A 24,271-nucleotide genomic window follows, 5' to 3' on the forward strand; every position below is an offset into this window, starting at 1 on the left:
ATATTTTATGAGGGCATGCATATTGACATCCAAACTAGTGGCATTTCTGTAGTTTGTTATTCCTATAAACCTGCACAATGGCTCATAAACAAAATTTTACACAGTAAGCACCACTAATAAATGTGTCAGGGATGTCTTCAGCCCTTCTGAGATTATAGCAATCCTCAGATACAAAAAGTTCCCAGTTTTGTCATTATCTTAACAGTGGCATCATTTTTACAAGTTTGAAATTGAAAAGTTATCACTTTAATACCTAACATATTGTTATATTCACAATAGTTAATACCTTACTCCTCACATCTAGCCAGCTGGGCTATCTCCTTCATTTACACAAAACAGTGATCTTTTTCTAAAGAATTAGAAATTAAAGAAACAAGAAAATCTTAGAAGAACAGCCAGACTTAAGAAATGGCCACTTCTGGCTCAATTTGCATAGATTAATTGTTGGATGGTAGGGGAAATGAACAGAAAAACCTCCAGAAAGTCTGCTCCCAGACTTTTAATTAATAAAAACATGCTCTGCCAAATCGATGCTGTGGGATGCGCTCAGTCCTCTCCCCTGCAGCAGATGCTGTTTGTTCCAATCAGAATTTCTCACATAAACCCCACTGTGCAGAAGCTCAACGGGCCACCATGAAGCACACCACCAGGGACTTTCAAAAGGAGGAGCAGATGTGAATTTAGGGCATAATTATTTGTAATAACAGTATTCAAGAAAGATATTATCAAGGGAGGCTTCGCACCACATAGTTTCACTGACACAGTGATAAACGAAGAAAATGAAGCTGGCTGTCAGCTTCACAGCTCCTCTTCCTGATAAACCAGGGGCCAGAAAGGCACCTCACAGTACTGTGCTGCATGTAACCAGCATTCCCTCACAGGGAGTAGGTCCTACAAAATAATTAAGAGGAAAGCTCTTTACAAGAACAACACTATTTCTCTTCATGCATGTACAGTAAACAAAGGCACGCACATGCACGAAGGACATCTGGCACAATTAGTTCCAAACGTGAATTGAATGTGGTCCGTGCTGAGTTGCACTGCACATTGTCAGGGAAAACAGCATGAAATACAGCTTGAGACCAGCATTTAATCAGTGTTACAGAACCTGTGTTTCTAAGAGGTTTTTAATCTGGGGGAGCCATATAGCCCAATTTGGAAAAGACATAGAGGAGATCATTCAGGTTTTAAAGGATGTCAGAAGGCTTCTAGTCAAACCTGTTACTCAAAGCACAGTCAACTCCAAATGCAGACTAGATTGTTCAAGACTTTGTAGAGCAAGGTCTTGAAAACCTTCGAGGACAGAAACTCCATTGCCTGTCTTGGTAGCCTGTCTCAACACTTATTTTCTCAGTGCCATATTTTTTTTTCCCCTTACATTCAGGTCAGAACCTCTCTGTTCCCATTCCCACCCTGAGCCTCTCTCTCCCCACCACCCATCTCTCTGAGAAGCCTATTGCCACCTCTCCACTGTCTCTCTGTCGGTGGGGATGGCGCCTGTTGAGTCCCCACAACTTTCCCTCCCCGAGCTGAGCAAGCCCCACTCATGTAGCCTCTCCTTACACATCAGCTCCAGCCCTGACCCTTGTAGGGGCCCTGCTGGACTCACTCCAGTTTGTGAGCCCTCACCCTGTGGTAGCTCAGAGCTAGGCCCAACACTACAGGAAGGGTCCGGAGAGAGCCAGACAGGGACACCCCTGCTCTCACTTGCTCCAGGCCATGCTCCTGCTGGTGCAGCCCCAGGGCCACCATCCTTCACTGCCGTCAGGACATCTTGCTGGCTCACTTTTAGCGTGCTGCCCACCAGTGCCCCCAGGTCCTTTTCAGAAAAGCAGCCCCACAGTCAGTTAGTTCCCAACCTGTATTCTTGCAAGGGGTGTCCCATCTTGCAGGACTTGTCATTTGTCATTGCCAAATTCATTATGTTCCTGTCAGCCTGTTCCTCTTGCTTGTCAAGGTTCCTCTGAAAGCAAGGCCTTCCCTCAAGGGTATTGACTGGTCCACCAGTTTCTCATCCACAAACTTGATGAGAGTGCACTCCTCCCCCTCCTTGTCCTTGCCAACGACATCAGACAGATACACCTGGTACCCTGAGGAACTGTCTCCAGGTAGACCATGAGCCATTAACCAAAAAACTTTGAGCTTGATGATCCAAGCAGTTTCTCACCCACCCAACAACCCACCTGTCAAGACATAACTCAAGTGGATACAAAGGTGCTAGGGGAGACTGTGTTGAAAGTCTTGCCCAAGTTGTGGCAAAAGACATGCACAGCTGTCCCTCATTCATGCATCCAGTCATTTCCTCATAGAAACAAGTTGGTCAAGCACAATTTATTGCTGTTTAATCCATGCTGGCTACTACCCATCACCTTCTTTCTTGTGCCTATAAATGTGTTTTAAGAGGACTCAGTCATTTTCCTACAGAACAAAGTGAGGTTGCCCAGCTCTGAATCACTATTTGTGCCCTTTCTGAAAATGAATGCAGTATTTGCCTTTCTCCAGTCATCACGGTCCATCTCTGATCTCAAAAACCCTTCAAAGAAGATAGAAATCAGCCTTGCTGTGACATTGTCCAACTCTCTCACCACCCCTGATGTAGTTCTTGTCCCAAAGACTAGATTTGGGTCAAGATTTCTCAAGAGATCGTTGTCTTGATCCTCACCTGATGCTATTCATTCTTCTTCTTGAACCCTGTCTCTAAGCACATACTCCTGGTAGAAACTCTGAGAGAAGACTGAAGCAAAGGATTCATCAAGAGTTTCAGCCTCATCTGTATTGACCGCTACTAATTTAGTCGAAGTTTTGGAAGTGCTGCACAAACAAAGCCAAGGAAATTGAACACAAGTGGTTAGGACAAACCTCTGTATCTAAGTGTGGAATATTCCCTCACAGTGAGTAACGTTTTGAGTAGTATACAGGAATTACTGTGTTCTGCCAAAATTATACATGTTTTAAATTGACACACAGAACATTGCACTCTAAGATACAGAAAAGATAAGCAGCAAGAGGACAATGTTCACCACAGAATCTGCATCCATACATACCAGGTAATAATTTTCTGATGAAATATAAATAGCACTATATAATTCATCTAACAACTACATTAGGCAGCTGTCCCTAATCAACACTTATTGACACTGCACTATAAGCTGCGTTTTCCTTTTAATTAAACAGCAAGCCTGACTTTTACACCATCAGCTAAGTGACTGAAGGTGAAAAATCACTTAGCAGATAAGAAGTATTTTCTCCTAGACAGGTGCTCACCTTGGGATACTCGTCAGGTAGGTCAGGACGTTCTGGAACTCCTTCTCGGGGATCTCGCTGAAAGCTGGGTAGTCTGGAAAGGTGATAACAGGACATCCATCTCCCCCTCTTCCACCTACAAAAGAAACAAGCAGCAGGTGTATTTACATACAAGTCCTTTTACCTAGCCTGCAGTTTCCCAGTGATGAAGCTACTGTGTTTTTTCTCTTTTTTTTTTTTTTTGGTGCAGCGTTCATCAGTGTGGACATAGTTTACTCTGAACAGTCTAGTCTCTTTTTCGGAGCTTAGGAAGTTTTATAGGAACAAGTTTGTTATGCCACATTTGATTTTTTTTTTTCTATAACAAATGTCTTTGCTCGTGTGAATGCAGCTTTGACACTAGATGGCAGTGCATCTTTCTTTTGATAAATGGCAACCGCATGTAAATATAACCAGTTTGGAGAAAGAAATGAACCGATTTAATAAAAAAAGTTAATCCAGAATTAAGTAGGTGAGTCTCCATCTTGAACTGAACTCAACCTTCTCACCAGTTTGAACTCATTCCTGCAACCCCTGCCTTCCTTCAGCTAGCTGCTCTGCTTCGAGGACAGTCTAAAAGAAGCGGCAGAATATTAAAAGAACTGGGAGAAGGTGATTCAGAACAAAATTTCCTGTTCAACTTCTCCAATCACCTACAAAAGCTAAAGCAGAGCCTAACACCTATGCTGAAGTATGGCTGCTGATGAGCTACATACCATCTATATCTTTTTTGGCACTTACACTACTGGGTAGAATTCGCAAATGCAACACTTTTAAATGTGCTTCACACACATTTTAAAATACAAAATGTAACGATTTTTTAAAGGCAATGTTAATGTTTCATGACTTAAGCAAGGATATTTTCATAAAGACGGGCTGGACAAAGGACTTGTTGAGCTCTAGCAACCACATGAAGTTAACAGTTGCGGGGTGGCAGGGACACTTTGCTTGAAAGTTATGCTTGCTTGACAGTTCAAAAAAAGAGAACAAAACCAGCCAAAAATGGCTGTGGCAAAATAATAAGGATATTTTTTCCAGCCCTGAAATCTGATGATTATGCAGAAATCAGCTGTAAACTATATTAACAACACTGTCTGATCATGACATCAGTGACTTGTGGAAATTACAGTGCGTTGTTACCCACTTCAAATGCCTTTACATATAACCTCACCAGGAAAAAAAGGAAACATATTTGAGCTCAGATTCATCTGATAAAAGAAACCACCATTTCCCTCCAAACCACACGTAATCAGAAGAGCTCAAATAGCATCCTTATGTTAATTTGTGGTGAATCTGACTTCAGTCTAGCAGCTTACAGGCAACATGGTGCTTACCACAGTGTAGCTCTTGAAATCAAACTACGTCAGAAAATAACATGTTCTGGATGCATTTAAATGACAACAAATGCAACTCTTATGCAAATATCACAAGTTTGCAAACATAACCTTTACAACACATCCAAACACGGCAACGTTAAGTCAGTTAATCTTAGCTATATATATGTTCATAACACAAATGTGAGTAGAGACCAATTTTGATTCTACTATTTTGTTTTATACCCAGGCTCTCAGGACCAAAGCATTTTCCTCTCTCTTTAAAAATATTTTTCAAGCATGATAATGATTATTTCTGTTGTTCACGAGGTGGTGTTCTCTCTCTAGAATATCTATTTTTAGGTACAATTATACATTATTTGCTGTATCCCCGTTGGTTACTTGCTTTGTTCTACTTCATTTCTATAAATAGGACATATGAAACAAAAGAAGAACAATAGGCTTGCAGGACATGTCCTAAAAGCAGAAGCCTGGACTATGATCTTCAGGAAGTTCCCAGACCACCACTGATTGTCAAGGGCAAAAGGAGCCATCCTGCCTTGACATTGCTGATTAATTTTCAGTCTCTAGTACGGTCACCCATGGTTACTTTGGGTGGAGCCAACTCTGTCCTGACACGTACTGTTAGAAGATCATTGTTCACCCATTATCGTTTTCTCCAGTATTTTCCTGCATGTATACCTTCAAATGCTGCTCAACTGCCTTATCAGGACCTCACTGCTGAAAAGAGTTTAGAGCAGAGTGACCTGAAGTCCTATACCTAACAAATTCTGTAAAATTTCAGCTTTAACATCACTCCCCTATAGAAATCGCTTTCTATATTGCAGCTTTAAATACATGGCCATCAATGGGAGACAGGCCACTCTAGCAAAGCAGTCACTACTTCGAAATGAAAGTTTGCCATGGCAAGCTACAAAAAGGGCACAGGAAATCTAACCAAGTAAGAATCCTACCTATAAATTATGTTTGCCTTAAAAAATAGTAAAAGCAGTAAGCAGGTTCCTTTGTTTCATAATGAACCTGATGCAGCAAGGAATGACTTTTTCCTTTATTTGGACTCACTTTTTCTTGCTTCACCTCTGCGTTGCACAGTTTATTCCTAAATTAGCTATGTAAAATGTGATTTTCTTCCCTCCTCTGAGAAGTAAATCAAGCCACAGAATTTAGGCAGAGGAGACAAAAAGGAAAGATTAGGAAGCTCGATTGCATTTTGTTGTTTTTGTTTTTAGTGAGAGGGAAAGCATTCCAAGTGCAAAATGAACTATTATAGTTCCCTCATCCTTCTTGAAAAACAGGTTTAAGGCAAAAATTTAAAACATCTTATTAGAATCAATTCACATAATAACCTTCCAGCCTCTCTGAATTATATACACCCAATTACAAAAGGCCACGAATACTTAGATAAACTCTGTGGGTGCTACAACTCATGAAAATAATTCAAATTGTACGAAGTATTTTTTTAAAATGAGCAACTGGAATTTTAATCACCATCCAAAAAATTACTGATTTAACTGTAATATTTTAATAAATTCAAGTTTTTTCTAGAGTGACTGTATCTCACTACCCCAGTCATAACCACTGGAAATCATTTCTTTCTCCTTCCCTTCTAGTTCACAGTCCTGAAATTTAAACCACAGCTGCGAGATACACTGACCTATGCAATGGGAATGTAATAGTTTTATGTGTTCCTAAGACAACCAAGTATCTCTTTGAAAGCATTTTCTTAGTCTAATCTCAGTCTTTTTTTAAATCTAAATTTCCAAAACGATATTAAAACTCCTTAGTTTTGTTAAAAAAAAAGAAACACTGTTGTGACTATGCAAAGGCCATGCTGGATGGGCTCTGAGCAATGCGATCTAGTGAAAGATGCTCCTGCCCATAGCAGGGGGGTCGGACTAGATGATCTTTAAAGGCTCCTTCCAACCTAAACCATTCTGTGATTCTATGAAAATGCTGAAAAACATTCAGTATTTTTTTTTAAATTAAGTAAATGCCACTTGAGTGCCAGCTTATTTTTTTGTTTATTGCAAAGAGCAGAAGAGAATGCATCAGTCCTTAAGCAGGCGCAACCAGTCCGCACATTTTTTACCTGAAATCATTCCCAAGAACTACTTGAGACTTGTCTCATACTATGCAGCTGTAAGGGACATTCTCCAAGTTAGAGAGTTATTACTTTTCAGTCTAAAAATGGAAACACCATAGAAGTAAAGACCACTGAAGTGTATGTCAGCAATTAAAAAACAAACAAACAAAACAACCCACAACACTACTTTCAAGTAAGTAGATCTCCTTTCACTCTACTTCTATGAGCCTTCGTTAAAGAAAAACTTTGTTATTGACTCAGTTAAAACTGACTTGGGCAACCTATTCAACTGACACTTCTTTTACAGATTTAGTATCAAAGAAAACACAAAATGCCTCGCTAAAATGGGAATTTTTCAGTGGATAAACCTCTACGATTCTAGAAAACCTCCAGTTAGGTGGAGCTCTTCTACATAGATCTACGTGCCTTGGTCTAAAGCCAGTTTTTACAACAGCGGCAGCCCTGCATTTCGGAGAAATATGCATTTTAAAAAGAAGCTGAATTGCATTAGCTCCACAAGTTAGACAGCAAAATGACTGATCTGTGCTTAGGGAATAGTACTTTGTGTTCCTAACTGTTGTATACAATTATTTAAACAATAGGACTGACCATTAAAGTTACGTGGACCCAGAGCACTGTGATCTTGTGTATGAAAGCAGTGGAAAAATGATCCTTGGTAAACTACCTGTGCTACTGTGAGATGGGCCTGGTGAAGTTTACCTAAAGTCTAAGTAAATTAGCATTTATTCTTTATGTTCTGCTAAGTCTAACTTTTCCCATCAGAGTTGCAATCTCTTTTGGGTTTGTTTTCTTTTTTTTATTAAGCAGGTAGGGTGACAGAGAAGTGCTGAGCGAAGGAAACTGCAACACTGTTTTACACAAATTCTAATCAAGAGGCATATTAGTGACTTGCTATCTAAAAACAATCTCAAGTGAGAAATAATTAGTATTCTTTTCAACATGAAATGGCACTGACAGGGAAAATTACAAAAACTACGAATTGTACAGCTGCTAAAAACACACATATGTGCAGACACACATAGACAAAGGGTAATTGCCCACCGTGTGAAAGACGTGGCAGGTTTTTTTGGTATGGCCAGCAAAATTTGGGAGCAGCAAAGGACGGTGCTCAGATTTCCAGGAAAAAATAGCAGGAAATTATTTTGTAATGTTTCCCTAATTATTCAGCTCCTGTCTGCATAAGAAAAGGTATTTGCAAAAGCACTCTGCCCATCCCTGCAAAAAGGAAGGTAGATGGATATAATTAGATGATGATGAAGCAGAGAGACAGGTCTGCTAGCCTGAATCTATAATGCAAATGAAATGGTATTGGGACCATAGGAAAAAAAAATCTCTATGTTCATCAATATTCACACACAAGATTCAAGAGCATCACCATTGTTAAACGACTTGCATCTACGACTTTGGTTCAAAAGACCTAGCTTAAGTAAAAGTAATCTTGTTTGCAGTCATGTCAAAAGGGAGGTCCTCAGGTGAAAGAGAGAAAAAGCTTATTACACATTTTACTTTACTGTTGTGGCAGTTCCTCTGTTATGTTTATATGTTTCTGATAAAAATTTCTCCTTTCTACTTGTATAATATACTTAACTGGAGTACTTGGAGTATTTGAAATTACATGTAGACTTCAATGAGGTAGGAGATAAAAGCTTCACTGCATATCCTTTGCAAGGAAAAACAAAATCAAAGGGAATTTATTAAAATATTCTTTCCTTGAAACCAAAGAGAAGTTTTATTTGTATGACTTCACAAGCTCCATTTTGCCTAGGCTGATTAGCAGCAAGTATACTGGCCTAGAAATCAGAGTTCAATAACTAAATTTGTACCTGAATGTATTTGAACTAGAGATCTCTTAGCCAAAGATTCATTTTTTTTTTCTCCTTTCTCTTTACTACTTTTAAAAATTTTTTTAAACAAATTTCTAAAGACAGTGGGTTTAGCGCAGTGAATATAAACCAGCAGTTAAGCCTTTACCTGTGCAAGACAGAAACTGCTAAGTAAAACCTCTTCCACTGTCAATACACAAAACATATATTGAACATCTTGCATTTGCAAAAAAAATCAAGGTGATATTTTTAAAGAACTGATGCAATGTATGTGGCGGTACAGGATCCACTCATGTGTTCTCAAACACAGTTTTACAAAAAGACTCAGTACCTATGGATACTTCAAAGGGAACAGTTGAACCAGTGCGGTATTTTCAGGTCATTTCCACAGAGGAGAACCAGAGCACGGCAAAGGAAATAAAGTTACAGAAGCTTAGGAGAAGCTCATTATTTAGAATGGTAATTTAAAGGGTCAGTGACATAAGCATTTTGAAAGCTTGTACCAATGCTAACTTTTTCAAGTGCAGGAAAAAAAATCCTATGAATTTATAGGCAAAACCTGTATTCGTATTCCCTGTGATGGAAATATTTTGTTTGAAGTTGTTCAATGTATAAGACATCCAAAGGAAAGTGAGTTGAAATAATTGGTTCAGTACTTATGATGGCCAAGAGTCTCATTTGCACATCACATAGCTTGTATGATTTAAGATGCGTACAAACATATACACCTGTCTGTGCGCTCGTCTTCATCTACATTTATTTCAACATACCTACATAGAGAAATGGCAGAGTTGCAAAGTTGGGTATGACAGTCACAAAGCAACTTTCTAATCAAGGAAAGGGAGAAGAAAATAATTATGACAGAAAATATAAAATGTGAATGAAAGACTGCAAGGAGTATATTTTCCAGAGACTTTTAAATGGACCTTCCAATGTCCTTTGTGAGGATATTAAAAAAAAAAAAAGGGGGGGGCAAAAGACCCTTTGCAATATAGAAGAAAAAGTGACTTCACAAATACTAACTAAAGGAAGAAAAAAGACAGGTGAAACAATGAACCATGTAGAGAGGCTGTTTATTACAGCCTAGCAACAACAAAAAAAGTAATGACAATTCTTGCAAAGATAAGGACCTTGTTCCACATAAAGAAAAACCTCCAAGGGAAAAAGTAAACAGCTGGGTCTGAGGTAAAATATTAACTTTGGGGTTTATAAACTTGCTATATGAATGATTGATTAAAAACCTCATCCACAGCTTGCCCCTCCATTAGATTGATTCTGAACACACAACCACGTACTCACTGCTGAGCAAGAGCTGGAGTCAGAGCCTTCAACATCTCTTGGAGTAGCACCTTGGTCTAATTGCACTTTGCTCTATTTACCAACAAACTAAAGTATTAATGGAAATTTTTGTTTTATTTTGTTTTGTTTCAAGCCTAACTTATCTGTCCCTAGATTCCTATATATATTCCCATGTCCCTATTTCCACTACAATCTAACAGAATGAGGGACATGAATTACTTTGTACCTGCAAAGGAAAAGAGACTAAAAGAAAGGATTGACCCTGATTTACTACCAAAACACAGAAAGTAGTTTAGGGAAGGGCTACAGCCTTTAGCCACAGAAGCAGACGAGGCTTCATTCACTATTCAAGCGAGCATCCCACGAGACCTAGATACATCCTATTAGAGAAACTAAAGCAATTCTCAAGTATCTGTCACATTGCTATTAAAAAGCCAAAGACTAAAAAATGAAACACATCCAAGATGTGAAGGGATTCACCGTACCTGCAAAGATATTAGCTACCAGAAGTATTCATAATTGATAGATTTCATTTTAATGAGTTGTATGCTGTGTCCTAATACTCTATTTCCAAGGCAACTTAATAGTAAGCAAGAGTCCCCTTCACAGACACACACCGTGAATGTCTAAGTGGCATCTCCAGCAAAGTCACTTGTAAGCACAGCTGCAAGAGCAAACAAATTGTACATAAATCAAGTTTCAAAACATTAGCTCTGTTCCTTTGTTCACAGAACCCATAACACCACTATTTGTCACAGTGCAGAAAATGAACCCTCAGTGTCCTGCAAGAGAATATTAGGATAAAAGAACTGAAGTCCAAAGTGAAATGAAAACTTCTAATAGTCAAATTGCCCAAGTGTAATAAAATACAGCAGAGAACATAGGCACAGCCCACAGTACACAGCTGTCCTACTACCTCAAGCAAACAAAGCAAATTTCTAATAGACAGGAGGGTGAATAAGTAGAAGAAAACAGAATGAGAAACGGCTGCTCTTACTAAGCTCCACTGCACAGTAGATGTAACAAGTGCTGAAGACGCTTGTGGCTGCGCAAACTCAATCTTAAGAAGCGAACAATCTCCAGTTGGACCCAGTGAGATTTTATTTATCACCAGTTTTCCCCTCATTTCAAAGGGACAAAAAAAAATGTAAACCCTACTTGCAGTTTCCAGGATAGGTCAATTCTTGAATAACACTATTATAAGCTTTTTTTGCTCCTGGATAAGAAGGAAGAGCTTGGGAAGTCAGAAAAATAAAGTGCCAGAAAAGAACTGTAGCTTAAACACCATCATCTCAAATGGAACATGAACATCCAACTACATAAACAAAATGATCTTATTTCCAAGTGCTACCATCACCTCACAGAGAACACAGTACCGTGGACCAACATTTAGTTTAGCTTCTGCAGCAGGAATAAATCATAATTAATGACTATATGTACAACAAGATTCAATGAGCTCTTGCCAAGCACAGCAGTACATTGCTTCATTCTCCTCTGTCTCTCGATCTGATGGAGAGAGGGATTCAAAGGAAGAGGGAACAGTCATAAAGCCCAGCTTAAGCCTAAAGAGGTAAATCTCCTTTACACTGAAGGCGGCAGGGCAGCTCTGCAGAGCCGCTGATGCTCTCCCTCTGTACATAGTGGAGGGAGGGCAGGGCAGTAACCCCAGCAAGTTCACTGTCACACACCTGCAAGACCTTTAAGGGGAGGAAAACAACCCCAGAAGCCTATCAGACACCTGACACGCAGCCTGCTCAGCGAGCAAAGTGCTATCTCCCTTTACCCATTAGCAACCAGCCGCAGTATCAGCATCGAGACAGACCAAGCCCAGCAAACAGCACCTGCACGGCACGTAAACACAGGCCCCCCTCGCCCACCTGGCACAGGTTGTCCAGCGGGAAGGACACTCTGTGCTGTGTGAACATGGCCGTGCTGTTTTAGCACTTTAAGCCTAAAAGAAGGTTCCTCTGCAAAAGGCAGGCGGTGGTACCAAGCCAAAAAACCCGTCTAGAAGTTGTTGCTGTACATGCCTGATCCTTGCAACAGGGCTGTGGGGGAACATGGTGTCGTGGTGCTCACACAGGCACTACTTTGGTCAAGTTCCAGGTTTCAGCTTGGGCTTCAGTATCAAACCTGACAGTGGAGCCAGAGGCAGCGTAGCCTGTGGGTTGAGGACTGCGAGACCACAGCAACCACCAGCATGTCTACACTGCGCTCCCCAGCTCCCAGCAAGGGCTCAGTTAGGTCAGAGACGAGCTCCAGGTTGGTGTTTGAGCCCTGTTCTAGCTGCAAGCACTGGGGAGCTCAGGGGAAGCACCCACAGCTCCCGTAGCACTGACTATAGGAGACCACATGTTCCTGTGCTGGTTTTATCAGTACTACCTTATTTATTTTACCCTGTATGTTTTTTATCCTACCCTCAATTCCACCCCATTATCCTAGAAAATGAACTATAAAATTTCTATTACACATTAAAAAAAAAAATCTTCTCTCCATAAATCCTTAATAACACATCTTGGTAGTCTGTATTTTAGGTTGCTCATAAAATATGAGTTTCTCCTATATGAGAAGTCAAAAACTATAAATGCATAACAGGCCCAACCATACAGCTGAGCAATGACTATAGAAGGGAACACCATAGTCTTACCTGACAGGTAAGCAAACTGTTTCTTTAACTGGTCCTGAATATCGGCAGCATAGAGGGGGATGATATCCTGATGCATGATTTCATCTGTGGACGAAAAACAGAAATTTGCATTGCAAAGTCATTTTGTGTAAAATTTCACAGCAGAGAGAAAAAAAATCATCCCTAGAACACAAACATCCAGAAAACTGTACAAGTTTTGAAAAAAATATGTGAAAATGTTTGGAGTCTTTCAAGTGTTTGCCAATGGCAAACTTTTCGTTGAACAGCATATTGATAAAAGAGTAATGTGGATTTGCTGACACTCGGAAGCAGCATAGGGTGTCACTGAACCCAAAACTGTAGAGCAAATATTCCTCAGGAATGACGTTAAACAGTGGGGGTTTTAGATATTCAGCTTTTATTAAAACCTTCTCAACTCATAAGAGAAACTTATGTTCCCTCTAACTTGCTGTCTAGTGTTCAGATACTTTAAGGCAAAAGCATTCAATAAGGTAGGTAGAACAGACTTGAAAGCTCACATTGAACACACACACACACACACACACACTCGTACCTCAACTGTGAAAAGCCCTGAGTCATCTTTTATCTCAGCCCATCCACTTTAGATTAATGACAAACATACTGCTTTCCCAAGTCGTAGTTTTCTTGCCACAGTGTTTGAACAGAGGTATTTCCCAGTGTATTTCCAGAGGTCAAGCAGAAACTTGACATTCAATGACTGTGACAAAGACTGCATGATGAGTTGCCTCATTCATTAAACTATGACCTCTTTTTTTTCTTTTTTCTTTTTTTTTTTTTTACAAGAAAACAAGTAGTTTTACTCTTTTGCAATTTCTAAAAATTAATTATTCTACATTTTTAGCCTCATTGTAAAGCAGTGAAGGGACAACCTAGCACTTTCATTATTTGGTTTTCAACATTTCTTTTAATCTGGCATTGTATAAATAAGTTTTGTTTTTAACGTACTTTGAAATGCCAATAAGACAGACTCAAATCTGACGCTTAGAACTCTGAGCATGCACAGGAAAAGTAAGTAAAAACCTAAAAGTGATGTAAGGAAAAGCGTCATTTGCCTTGAAGTGCAAACTGATCAAGCAGAAGTAGAGCTCTGGCCCTCAAGGAAGGGACTTGCTGTTACTGAGATCTTTCAAATGCTGTAAGAGATCTTGAGGGGAGAGCTGCTCACTTTTATAAGAAATTCTCATGTGTGTAAAATTCCAAGAACTGTATTTATTTGAGAACAGCAAAAAAGCCCTCCACTTTCAGTTACTTTTTCCATATAAGCAACAACTTATACTGGGAAACAGAACTTCTCTGTTCTCTTTTGGCCAGTCTGGCAGGGGAAGACCGACGACCACTAGCAAGGTCACACACTGATTAGAGCTATTTTTCTGCATCCGGTGAACTGCTGCTTGATCAGAAGACCTCTGCATACCATGCTGTCAAATCTGTAAGTGGATATCTTTAACTGTTAAGTCATATTTCACCCAGACCTTTAGTTATGTCATCATCGTAATTGTGTTAAGACAAAACCGAACATAGATCTTTCAAAGGCCCAATCTCAGATGACCAAGTCATTTCCAGAAGAGTGGACCACCTTCAAGGGAAAAGGATTCTAGATTTTATTTTTGCTGTGAGTGCTTTTTAACAGAAGGAGCCCTCCTGCAGCAGTGTTTAAGAAACTAAACAAAATACCCCCTGATTCTGCAAACCAATGCCTGCAGGTGGACCCATTTACCTGAATATAACCTATTACAGGACCAATGCCTAATTTTTTGGTGGGAGATAGGAAAAGGGAAAAGAAGGTCATCACTTTGCAATATGCCATCCTGCCTACAGTCACAGACAGAAATGATCTTCATTATTGCAGCATAAGCATGTAATAAAATAGGTGTGCTTTGCATATGCAAGTAAATACGTGACACACACCATTCAAGTGGGCAAGATACTTGTAAGTCAGGGAAACTCTTTATGTTTTCTAGATACGTAACAATCAGCATTTCCTCATGTATCCGTGTGATCAATTCCACTGTAGTCCTGACTTCTGCCAGGTAAAGAGGCAAGTCTAGATCTGACTGCCTCAGTATCCTCTCTGATAGGAACGGCAGCTTTTGCAATCAGCACAGGGCAGCCCACAACCATGTGGATAGATAAGTGTTTCACTGAAAAGACAGTATTTTCCTCCCCCTGGTTTTAAACTCAGTTTTAACTCAGATTTAAGAGCCAATGTGTTTGCAACTGCAGAAGCAGCACACTGTGCCTGTTCACAGATGGAAAACCTCCAGAAGCCCGTCCTGCTGCTCTCTCTTCCACCAAGGCTCAGCCCCCTCCTCAGCTTGCTCTTGCTGATCTGGTTTCATGACACTTGTCAAGAAGCAGAATGTGCATTAAGATTAGAGCTGACTTTTCAATAATTTGAAACAACTGAGATAAAATATAGCAGTACAAGACAAAGTGAGAAAATGCAACTCTGGGAACTGCTGCACAGTTCACATGCAGCCGCTTGACAGAATACACCTGAACCCAGTATCAGCGCTCACAGATCTAGCCAGAAATCCCTCTCCAAACTCTGTCTCCTCTCAGAGGAGATGCAATTGTAAAAACTCATCGCTCTGCATCATTTCCTTTGTATTTTGTATCCCTTTAGAAAAGGGATGTTATCACTCATGGACTTTGGGGAAAATAATTTCTTGGAAATATTCTTTAAATAGAAAACCTGCTACCTGCTGAAGTCTTTAGGGACAATTTCCATTTCAGTAAAGCTAATTAAGTGCACATTAAAACAAAGAATTACTGAAAATCTGTTCACTGTTTTCCAAGAAATTTTTATAGGCTTGAACTCTACTTATACTTACATGGATTAATACTTTCACAGCCCATGATTTTTCCTGTTCTACCTTCACTGCTTTACATAGTATTTTCAAAACAGATACCTAAGAGTTTGTCTGTTTTACTGTATCTAAAATTCATGGCTGAAAGGAGATGCTCACACCAAAACACGCTAGAATATCCAGTCTTTCCTGAAGAGCTCATTCGAAGTGTCTTCCAGGGTAGTCTGCTTAAAATAAAGCCCCTGGCATTTATAATGCATCTAATATTGTGGGTACTAACAAACAGTAAAATAAGGTCCTATAAAGTTACTATTGCTTTTTTTAATCATTACTTTAAAAAACTGAACACATATAATAGCTGGGAATGCACAAAGATTTTTTTCTAAGCCAGCAACTGAAGGTCCTTTAAAAAATACATTATCTAGCATTTAAATTATGAGTGTAGGAGAGGACAGAAGTGTCATTTTAATAACATAAAGGACTCAGTTAAGTATGTGGTTCTTATTAAAAACGTCTTTATCTTTAAAAATGTGATCCACAGTTTTGCAGATATGTAATACTCTTATTCAATTTTAAATCTTGCTTTAACAGTCCTGTCTATTCTGATGGAGGAAGATGGCTGAGAAGGGCCTGACCCCGTCCTATCAAAGGCCTCTGACTATATTTCAAACGATCAGGATGACAGATGTAAGCATGAGGGCACAAAGGTAACTTGTGCTTGAATTACCTGGTGCCAGTAAGCCCTGATGAAACTCAGATCTGAGAAAAAGATCAATGTCACTCAAGTCAAGATTTTCACTTATTGGTAAAAGGCTCCTCTTTCTTTTACGATCAAACAAAATTCATCGTCTTTGGGAGTTTGCCTGACATGCTGAAGCAAAACCATTTTCAGAGAAGACGAGGCTGGAGGGGGTCTGAACAGATTGTACCTATGTTATGTGAAAAGAAGCCACCTGACACAGCTCATGAGCCTCTCGTAATGGGTTTAATCCAATTCCCACTGAGCCAGCTGGAATTACACCTCCCTTTGAGTAGTTCTGTATGAAATCCTACGGCCATTACTTTATACCAATGTGAAAGCCAACCTGTTTGTACACACAAGGACGCAATTATGCCTTTCAGCACAGACCCCACTAGCACACCATAAAGCAAGCTACAAATAACTTTTCCTCCTCCTATTTCTTGCTGAGTCAGCAAGATCTTCCTGAAAACATGTCTATAGCTTTTCTATGAAATTCATGCCTTAACCTGTAGAAATAACGACTTTTTCCTCAACCGGATTTGTTGTTTCTCCTCTGGAACAGCCTACCCACCCAAAGAGTTGAATGCCTTTTATGAAGGGGGTCTTAGTTTGAAAAAATCTCTTAATTAAAGCACCCTCCCATCTGGTAATTATAAATGCAAGATAATGACTTTCAGAACAGTCCCTTCATCTCTCTCAGCCTCAAGGCAAACCTTTCATTTCCTCATTCTTCCCTCTTCATCTTCACCCCCCGACCACCATCACTAACAGTCAGTTCCTTTGTGTAGCCCCCAAAGGAGGCAGGGCCAGAGCAGCAGAGCTGCTGAAGATAGCTCTCTTCTGTGCTAAGCCACATGAAACTAATCAGCCAGTCAAGATGCCAGGAGAGCTCTCCAGTTTTAAAACTGTTTTTTTTTGGTTTTTTTAAATGCTGCTGAATAGTGACAATACCTGCAAGCTCCGTGCCAGGTGTGCTCAGAAATAACAGCTGCAGACTGAGCTCCTCAGGTCCATGTGTACAGGTCCACCTGTAGACACACTGAGCTGATCATAGAATCACAGAATCATTTTGGTTGGAAGAGACCCTTAAGATCATTGAGTCCAACCATAACCTAACTCCAGCACTAAACCATGTCCCTAAGAACCTCATCTATGCATCTTTTAAACCCCTCCAGGGATGGTGACTCAACCACTTCCCTGGGCAGCCTGTTCTAATGCCTGACAAACCTTTCCAGGAAGACTTTTTTCCTAACATCCAATCTAAACCTCCCCCAGTGCAACCTGAGGCCATTTCCTCTCATCCTATCGCTTGCTACTTGGGAGAAAAGACCAACCCCCCTCATGCTACAACTTCCTTTCAGGTGGTTGCAGAGAGCGATCAGGTCTCCCCTCAGCCTCCTTTTCTCCAGGCTGAACAGCCCCAGTTCCCTCAGCCGCTCCTCATCAGACTTGTGCTCCAGACCCCTCACCAGCTTCGTTGCCCTTCTCTGAACTCTCTCTAGTACCTAAGGAGTGACATGACAGGAGTTCATGAAAATGTTCATAAACTAAGTATTAAAACCTCACCAGATTGAAATATCTTCCGGAAGAGTTCATTTCTATTTTATCTGACTACACTGCCATCAAAACGAGGGGCCAGGAAAAGTCAGTGATTAGATCTCTGGAATTTTCATGCAAAACACAGTTCTCTGCTAAAGTGTAGTTAGGAAGGAATTTTTCACCCAAGTAAAACAGTTCTCTCATAACTTGTGCATTTCTGGTCAGCTAAAATATCCCAAGCAGGCAAGGATTATGAATACTTTGTCTCCACCCGCATCCCAATTGCTAGCACAAATAGAAATAAAGCAACGTAGAGCTCCAAACAGCTTCATATGGCACTGGGTGTCCAAAAAGTGTTTTAAATGTACAGGTATGTAAGAATCTTGCCTGTAAAAGCTTTACAGCTACACCTCCCATTTCCTCTCCCAGTCAGAAAAGACAGTTTCCTTTCAAGAGCCCTGGGGCATAAGAGATGCTCAAGTTGAGTTTTCAGCTAATCATGCTTTATAAAAGTTATGTTTCTGTGTCATTACTAACCACAGTTCATTTTCTAGGACCATATCGCCTATCACCACAAAATGCATAGAACAGCATGTCTGCATAGCCCATTGCTACAATAGGCTAGGTCAGAATCCCATACATTTTCAGTGTTAAGTAAGGATCTAGCTGAGTCAAGACTTGGAAGCAGCACTGCTAAAGAAAATCCAAATCCAAGTGATGTTCCCTCTATTACAAGCCCATGCACAGTGGACAGAGACACTTAGTGTTTGAGTGGTGTTTTGAACGACTCATGAATCAGAAGTCTTGACTGTTCAGATCTTTCAGGCTCCACGATATTTCTGCAGCACTGCTCATAATCCTGAAGTTTTGGTAATATTTAAATGACCCAGTTGAAATGAAGCTTGATAATTCTGCTCATTTAATGATACCTGAAGAACACCACAACTACTTAGAAGACACATAAATTAGAGTCACAGAAATAATTCTGAAAGGCTGCAATTCCAGAATTAAAATACAAGGGGCAGGAAATTGTCATGGGTGAAATAACAGAAAAGCAAAAAAACCTCTCTGTATTATATAGATGCCTACTGAACCATCTGCTTTACCCAGGTAATTCCTGCCTTCTGTAACCACAATTAAAGAAAAAAAAAAAAAAAAAAAAGCCTAGCTGTTTATTCTTTAAGATCACAGAGTTGGAGATTTGGCACAGGACTACATACTAAAAAAAAAAAAAAAAAAAAAAAAAAAGATCCTTTGGTTTCAGGTAGAGAGATTAATCACTGGTCCGTATTTAAAAGACTTTTTTGAGGTGTACAGCAAATGCAGAGCTGGCACAATATGTCAAGAGGTGTAACAGTTCCCATCTTCTTATCTCAAATTACAAAATACCTGCTCAAAAGCATACTTTGAGATCCAACCAAGATTTTGGTTTCTTTCAAACTCTTCTCAAAAATTTTTCAATTTGACCATTTATTATGCATGTCAAAGGATGTACTTGTTTTTGTTCTCTTCCTTCTTCCACCTCCCCTTTTGCAAAAGGCAGAGAAGTTCTTTGACTCAGTTTGCCTAAATAATATCACCTCAAAGCACAAACATCAGAGGAAATATAATCCCCTCTCTTCCATGTATAGTATCCTGTAAGTATGTCTACTCCAAATGCTAAACACTACAGCTTCTTCCCTGCTCCGTAGTCTCATAGCTTCTCAGTGATCAGCTTTAATTTTAGGTAGGACTTACAAGATTGATCAAATACTAGCTAATCTGTAACTAGAAGAAAATGACATAGTAATGAAGAAGTCATTCTAAGGATCAACAACAAGATTTAGTATTTCTTTGTACTTGAAGAAAATCTAAAACAAGATAAAAAGGGAGAGTGGGAAGGGAAGATGTTGCAATTTTTGCAATAAATCTGAAAGTGTTACCACTTATAGCATCTAATCTGGTTTTCTACGTTTTTGCTCCATATAGTGCTTAAATTCACCTAGCCTGTTTTGGTGAGAAAAATTTTCTTTGTGCTATTTCAAGTCCTAATTACTCACTTCCCAAATTGAGAGGCAAGAGGAACTTTGAATCATGCCACACAGCCATATTACAGCATAGATTTTATTAGCCACAAAAAGGACAGAGATAAAAGGCAGCCACACTGTTACATGGACTTCCTACTTAGAAGTAAAAATTTACCTGGTGCATATGGCATGCTCTTACTATTGAAACAATAATATCCCTCTCATCCTCTTTCCAGGATGCCCTGAAGAAAGCCAAGCCTCCTGGCAAATGCTTTTCTGCTCTTGCAGGATAGTTTCAGACTGCTGGGAACCAGGGCCCCAAAACAAGATTAACAAATGTTGCCAAAACTACAGCATCATTAATTCCTTAATACTGCAAGTCATGCTGAGTGTATAGTATAAAATTATTTCTAAAGTATTAGATGTTCTTAGTTGCCTACAAGCAGCAGATTCTGCAAAAAGCAAAGATTTTTTTTTTTAATGGAAAAATATTAGATGTAGCCTGAGCAGCAGGGAATATTCCTTTCGCCAGCACTCAAGCGATAAGAAGGCAACTGACCCAGATGTGCCCCACTTCATAATCTGGCAAGAAAGCCTCTACAGAATAACAAAAATGTTAGATTTTGCCAACTGCGCTTAATAAAATTTAATGCTATGAGAAAATTATTATGGGAATTTTGCTTTCTAAGTACTAAAGCCTTGCAAAGAAGGGGAAGTCTTACAAATACGGAAAATTGAAAGATCAACTCTAAATAGAAGAACTACATGCAAATTATAGTACTCATCTCCAGCGTGACTTAAAAACTAATGATGCAATCACACAGCTTAAACACATACGCTAAAGTGGACATCTTTTCAGGCAACAAAACCGAAGATTCTTCTCCACTGAAACGACCTGCTCTCAACCCTCCCTCTGCAGAAAAATACATATCTCAAAGCATGCCCCAAAGCTTTAACTGAAAAGCCAACATGCACAGGACCAGCTCCATGAGTACTTGGTAATTCTGCTGAACAGAATGCTATTTTGGCATGATATTTTGGAAGCAAGATAAGACTTCAAACAACACGTGATTTGGCACATGGCTGCGAAGACTAATCAAGTTCTGCAAAATAAAGCTCTGGCCCTGCAAGCAAGGAGTTATTTTTGATAGAAACTGACTGTGCAAAACAAATCAATGAAAGTATAATTTTTTTGATTTACTTCAGTGTCTCATCTGCAAAAAAATTTAGATTCTGTTTCTGTAAGTGCAACAGTCTAACTGGATGTTATCCCTGTTTTTAGAGGTTGTTTTGTTAGACTTTAAGTACAAAGATTGACAGCTTTCTCTTAAAAATCTGCCCTTTTGGGCATACAAGGGAATTACTTAAACTTCCTACAACAACAACAAATCCCTATTTTGTGTGTGCCAAGTACAAAGTAGATGCATATTAAAAATGTTACAACTTGCTGTTTGTCAAGAGAAGCCATGGTCTATAAATCGTCTCAAGTGAAAAACAAAATCCTTACTTAGAACAAACAAACCCCTGTCATGTTCAAACTGAGAAGTGAACAGATACATCGCTTACTCTGAATTAGATGACATAGACAATTTCTCTCACCTAACTAAGCATAAAACCAGCAAATGAGCCTAAGTACAGCAAAGCTGAGCTTTGTTTGCTACAGTTCCTCAAACTTCGGAAAACAAAGGATTATAAAAGCACCTTGAGTGACTGCTCTTCCATTTTCTAAGACTTTGTCTCTTCCTCACAAAACATAAATGCAATATGGCTGCATTTTGATGAGAAAAGACATGTAAATGAAAAAAAAAAAATCTGAATATTTGATACTTAGAGAAAAGCCTAAGAAACAGCGTCTATAAAAACATTTGAGGAAACAAACATTTAAGGTTTCCTTCATTTCAGGGTATCACGGTAATGATGAGAGGCAGAATCTCTCACACATCATGTGCACTGAAGAGGTGAAGAGCAAACTTCAACCTTGAACTTCCCTGGTGGTGGATGTTCTCATCTGAAGTCTCATTTGACCTTGCTGCCTAGTCTGCTTCATTGAGACTGAAGCCAGGTTAAAATAAACAAACAAAAAGCCAAACAAACAGAAAAGAAGTCACACCAGTGGTCTTAAGACGAGGATTACCTTTAAAAACCTGGCTGTAGGTCCCAGTAAGTACCAGGTTTCAATGACACCACCAAGGTGCTCTGTAGAAGTTTGGAGCATTTATTTTAGTTTTTAAAGGATGCCAACACTTATTAGAAAGGAGTTAATGCCTTTACTGAAACTTTGCATGGCAAAAAGATGAGTGGCAACAGTCAGATACTGCAGCACGGGAAATTCCAGCTGAATGCAAGGGAAAAAATTCACCATGAGAAGAGCCAAGCAATGGAACAGGCTGCCCAGTGAGGCTGAGCGATTTCCACTCTCCAAGATATACAAAACTCAGATGCACAAGTTTCTGAGAAACCTGCTTTAAATTTAATGTTAATCTTGCTTGAAGCAAGAGGCAGGACTAGGGGTTTATGCAAGGGTCCCTTCCAACCTAAATTTCCAAGTAATTCTGAAGGAATTCTCCAGTGAGAAGTCCCCAAGCCCACCTCACAATCCTGAAAAAAAGAGAGACATTTCCAATGTAGATATCACGGCATTACAACAAATGAACACATACAAACTAAATTGTGTACTAAATTCAGTGTATTGACTTGAAAATGAATATAGAATAGGGTAAAATTTAGTTACATTGACAGACCTGCTGAACCTCAGGCTAATAAAATCTGTCTACAACCATATATTTATTACAAGGTATATCAATTTTCTGGAAAATAAATTAAAACAAACAAAAAATGAAATCGAAGGCAACAACTTTTCCAAAGGAAAGAGGAAATATCCCAGAGTCATGATGAAGCAGCTCCACCTTCTAAAAAGAACCACCCAATAATTTGTTTCCTAAGAATTCTTCACAACCCTCCAGAAGGGTCACACTTCAGCAATAACAACTTCGCAGGATGCCAAACCATCACCCAGTAGCAGAGCCGTTCCCTCTGTAGTACTACAGCTCTGAGAAGATGAAATCGTACCTGGCTCATAGGCAAACAAGACTTGCTTTCCTCCTTTCAGATAAAGCTTTGGCATGTTCTTAACACTGAGATGCAGCAGATGACAGTAATTCATCCACTGCACCATTCATTCCCCAACATGTGACTCCCCTGTGCTGGGCCTTACTCCAGCAGCTGAAGGGTGTCCATCACAAATATGTCTGTGACAGCCAGATTTTAAAGACACTCCCTTCAATTACAAGCACACACAGCAGACCTCAGCTGGGACTCCAGTCATCCTCCTTTCACGTTTCTCTTACCTACAAAGAAAACTAGGAGAATCTCCATGAAGGATCCTCCATGGGATCTCGTCCCTTGGAGAAAGCCTGCAAACTCCTGGGGACCCACGGCCACAGTGCTGGCTCCACACGCACTACTGCAACACCCAAAATCGTGTCAGAAACTTCTTAGTCTTGCAATGTATCTGGAAGACAGGAGATGCTTTCATCCCCATTTGGATGCTGAAAACCAGAACCAGCATTGCTCACAACTACCTGCACAGTCTTTAAGCAGAACAGAGACTTGAGTCCTGCACCCATATCGCAAACCTATCCTCTCTTTTCTGTTTATCCATCCTTCCAACCCCAACTGTTCTGTGATTCTGTGATCCTTTTTGCCATCTCCCTACCCTCACTCCCTGATGTGAACTGACAACAGAATTCCCCAAGAAGACATAGTTTTCCTTGGAAATTTTCACAGGGTTTAGAACAGAAAGATGGGTACCTGAGTGCTCTCCTTTGCTTTCATTCCCTCCCCTCTGTAGACTGTAGGCACAACCCCCCCTGCTCCGTATAGGGCTGAGGAGTAAGAGGAAAGAACAGTGCTGAAGAAAAGGACAGACCCTCTGTCCACTTTGAACATAAAAATCTTTCAACAGATCACCAGGAAGGAGCAACCTCTGACACACTGAGCATGCCAACAAGAAGTGAAGGCAGTCAACAGATGAAAAATCAGGCCTTGATAGTTGCTAAGAAAAGCAGCCCTGCTCATTTATTCCTCAGTAATCAAATACAGATTAAAATCTCCTATTTTAAACTCAGCAAATAGTCCTGGCATGGTTCTGCAGTGTAAACCAGACGTCCCCTCTCTCACGCCATAACAATCTGTTTTCTAAATCCACTCCTCCCCTCTCAGCACAGATGAGGATGCACATAAAGACCAAAAGTTACTCAGGCTATTTAATCCCTCCACCCTTTCCATCTGGCTAACCTCACTTGTCTTAAATCCTTCATTCATTCCTCCTAAGCAGCATGCCTTTTGGTATCACCCCTAGTAGCATGGAGCACTACTGAGAAGCAGAGCACTCAGACTCACATGTTGATAATTTAATTAGTAATACTAATGAAATATTAGTAAGAAGATCTACCCTTTACATACCTGTTTCATTTAAATTTGACATTTCAAAAGCAACAACGTTGGAAGGTTAGACACCAGCCCATGGACTCAGTGCTCTTTCTCTGGTCCTCCTCTGCAACAGTCACGCATACCAAAAGCAGAAAACAGAACTGGAAATGTGAATTCGAGCACCAGAATAAGGAAGCAATTTTTGCTTGTCCCTATTCCACAAAACACGCTTT

At 39.8% G+C, this 24,271-nt stretch overlaps 1 protein-coding gene across 5 annotated transcripts in view; it reads right to left on the bottom strand.

Annotated features, from left to right (window-relative positions):
- The window catches only part of MCF2L (MCF.2 cell line derived transforming sequence like), a 100,721-nt gene that overhangs the window by 54,505 nt on the left and 21,945 nt on the right, over window positions 1–24,271 (bottom strand). For all 5 annotated transcript variants that reach the window (XM_065626792.1, XM_065626816.1, XM_065626783.1 and 2 more), the window contains exons 2-3: window positions 12,490–12,573; window positions 3,265–3,379 (exon numbers count right to left, since the gene is read on the bottom strand). In XM_065626792.1, coding sequence (XP_065482864.1) covers window positions 3,265–3,379; window positions 12,490–12,573 — 199 coding nt within the window. The remainder of the gene's footprint in view (window positions 1–3,264; window positions 3,380–12,489; window positions 12,574–24,271) is intronic.

Source organism: Caloenas nicobarica, chromosome 1 (assembly GCF_036013445.1).
Source record: "Caloenas nicobarica isolate bCalNic1 chromosome 1, bCalNic1.hap1, whole genome shotgun sequence".
Taxonomy (NCBI): Eukaryota; Metazoa; Chordata; class Aves; order Columbiformes; family Columbidae; genus Caloenas; species Caloenas nicobarica.